Genomic DNA, 2,953 nt, shown 5'->3' on the forward strand with positions numbered 1-2,953 from the left:
TGTAGTAACGCGCCACTTTACATTCTCACTGAAAAAATAACGCCGTTATACTTAAACGCCGTTACTCCCAACACTGTAGGGGACGCACGTTGTGTCACACTAAAAAGAATCCGTGCGAAACGTGAGCTTTAAATTTAATTAAACGAGGCTTCGACGCAGAGGAAATTCCTTGATTATTTTTGTAATCGAGTTACTCGAGGAATCGTTGCAGCCCTAATGTTGATGTTGAAACATCTTCAACTCGCCAGCACAGCAGATCCATCCAAATAACTGTCACGGGCGCAGAGGAGTAGAAAAGCAGAATAAAAGTGGGAGAAAGCACTGTCCCTGCTGAAGTGTCCTTAAACAAGTCTATGTCTGTACTTCAGCAGCGTCAGGTCAGCTGTTGTCCTTGTGCAGATAGACACAAGAAGAGAGAAATTCTCCTGCAGCTATCATTAGGCTGTCGCCCGAGATAAAGAGAAGGCCTTACTGGTGTGTAGCTGTGTACGTTGCTGCTGCTGCTGCTGACGGCGGTGTTCAGGTTGTTAAGGTTGACGGACGCCAAACTCTGTTCTGAAAGACTGTTGCTCAGGCTGCCGCCCAAACTCCCAGGACTCTCACTGCCTTCTGCCTCGGGATTGTACAGCACTACCTACACACAAATACACAAGCACGCACACGCACACACACATACAGGATCCATGTTAATGTGACAATAAAGACAATTATACAGGGCCAAAATTTTGAGGCAATGCACCATATAAACTCCTTCAAAGGCAGTGATTCATGATTTTATTGTTCCTCATTGCCCATTTTGTTACTCTCCCTCATTTTTGTCCATTTGCCAATTCATATCCAGGCTAAAGTGAGCACTGCCCACCTCAAGAAGTTACCCATGCACCATTAACTTATGAGACAAGTCATGAGGAAATATGGAAATTAAATTGCTGGTCCATGCAAATTGGTGCTGCTGCTACATAAAAGCACAGAAACTAAACCACTGATGACTATTTTTCCTTGAACATGGTGATTTAGATAAAATGTCTTGACCCAGAGACCACTGGATAACTTCAGGCATGACTTTATTGTTGTCTTGACTTTTGAGTTTGGCACCAATGAAGACGTGAGTTTCGCTTCAGAGGACTTGTACTGGTGTATTGTCTTGTGGTGACAGATCACAAAGCCTTTAAAAGAATTGCCTCAGGATTATGTTGAATCGTGTTTCTCTTGTTTTGTTTGACTGTCAGTACTTGAGAAGCAGAGCGCCGGTATTACCTCCAGGCTACGTTTAATTGTATAGACAAATGTGAAATCATAGCCTTCGGGTGAGACAACAGTAACGGCTCTCTGGGGCAGTGCTCTACCCTGTAGAACATCTTGTAGCGGAAAAATAAGTGTCTTCAGAAGTCAGTTTTAAGTGTTAATCCCAAACATTTTCTGGGTTTGGTGGATTTTGGTGACATCTAAGTGAACCTGAGATTCCCCTCGCTGTGTTACTATAGTAACAAGGAAATTATCATGTGGTTTACGAGAACAATTCAGGTTTATATTTGTGCATTAGAAAAGAAAGAAACTAATAATGACTAAACCTCTTACAAAGTGTTTTTTAGACTAAGCAGAGCTTCAATCACAAGGAATTTAGGAATTCAAGCAAAAACATTACAATGTCTGAATGTAATGATGACTATAACATCCTTTCTCAAGGAAAATAACTTCTGTTATACTAATTTTCTAGTATCATATTATAGGAATGTCTTTCAAAAGCATAGGCACTCTCCAATGCAAACAGACTAAAGCAAATGTGTTACAGAAGAGGCACTGACGCACTGCCGTGCCTGCAGGACGCCACCTGTCTGGATGTGGGTGGATATCATTGACGTTGGCATCAGCATTATTATTATCAAGGTCTTCCTCTTCCTGCTCTGAATTTATTTATTTATTTTAAAAAATGTATAGTGATGACTAAGATGAGTCAAGTTTGAGTCTTTCCTGGAGTAAAACAGAATGAGTGCAAACTGACATGCATGAGGTAAATCAACAGTTTTCTGTTTCCTGCTGCCTGTGAGACAAACCAGTCTGGGGAAATGTATAATGTATGTCCAAAAATCGCCTGATGCGGAATTCCTAGGCTCTATATAATGCTCATCTCTTTGCTTTCTGTTGTCAGATTTTAGGACAAATTTGTCTGTGTATCTAATACCATAGAGTACCAACTCAATCATAACATAATAAGTAGGAAACCCACCGCGCTATACTATCAGAAGTTAGCAAAAACCGAAGTGAGTTTTGCCTATTTTGTCTGATAAACACTCAAAATGAATTGAAGCAAAAATCTGCAAGTGCTTAATATTTGTTCACTAAATCAATGATAATAACTTATAAAAATGACATGACTATATTTTTTAGTTCCCAATGTGTTAAAAATCTGTGATAAAAAAAAAGTGTTTCATATTGACAAATTCTTGGAAGTATGAGTCAAGAACTGTGAAAAGCACAGGATGGAAAACTGGAATAAGCTGTCAAGTCCAGACCTTCACATCACATCCAGACCAAACACTTAAAGAGTTATGTGAGCTGCTGCTGTGGGACAAATTTTCTCTTTGGTCAGGGTCAGACGAAAGGGTCACGTACCACACATCATCACTTTTTGTGTGTGTGTGTGTGTCAGATCAGACAGGCGTCAGAGGTCCCAGTCGCTGCTTGATCTCTGGCCCACATCCAGACGGTCACACCCAGTTCAGCCTTTTAGTCAGCGTGTGTGTGCGCGGATATGTGTGAATATGTGTGTGGATGTTTAAATGCATGTGGTGTGTGAAAGTGAGGAAGTGTGAAGTCAGTGTACAAATGACTAAATCTTCTTGACTAATGCATTTGTCAATAATCATCATCATTACACATAATTAGAAAATTAATATTCATCAGACCTGAATGGACAATAAGCATATTTCTGTGCTTTTTCAACCATTTAAAC

General features: G+C 40.2%; 1 protein-coding gene across 1 annotated transcript in view; it reads right to left on the reverse strand.

Annotated features, from left to right (window-relative positions):
* LOC118324473 (forkhead box protein J3-like) overlaps window positions 1-2,953 on the reverse strand; it is a gene marked incomplete in the record, with an annotated part of 47,336 nt that overhangs the window by 10,658 nt on the left and 33,725 nt on the right. Inside the window, 1 exon segment of the mRNA XM_035656834.1 lies at window positions 473-634. Coding sequence (XP_035512727.1) covers window positions 473-634 — 162 coding nt within the window.

Source organism: Morone saxatilis, unplaced genomic scaffold, assembly GCF_004916995.1.
Source record: "Morone saxatilis isolate NCDOM2014 unplaced genomic scaffold, NCSU_SB_2.0 Contig15, whole genome shotgun sequence".
Taxonomy (NCBI): domain Eukaryota; kingdom Metazoa; phylum Chordata; class Actinopteri; family Moronidae; genus Morone; species Morone saxatilis.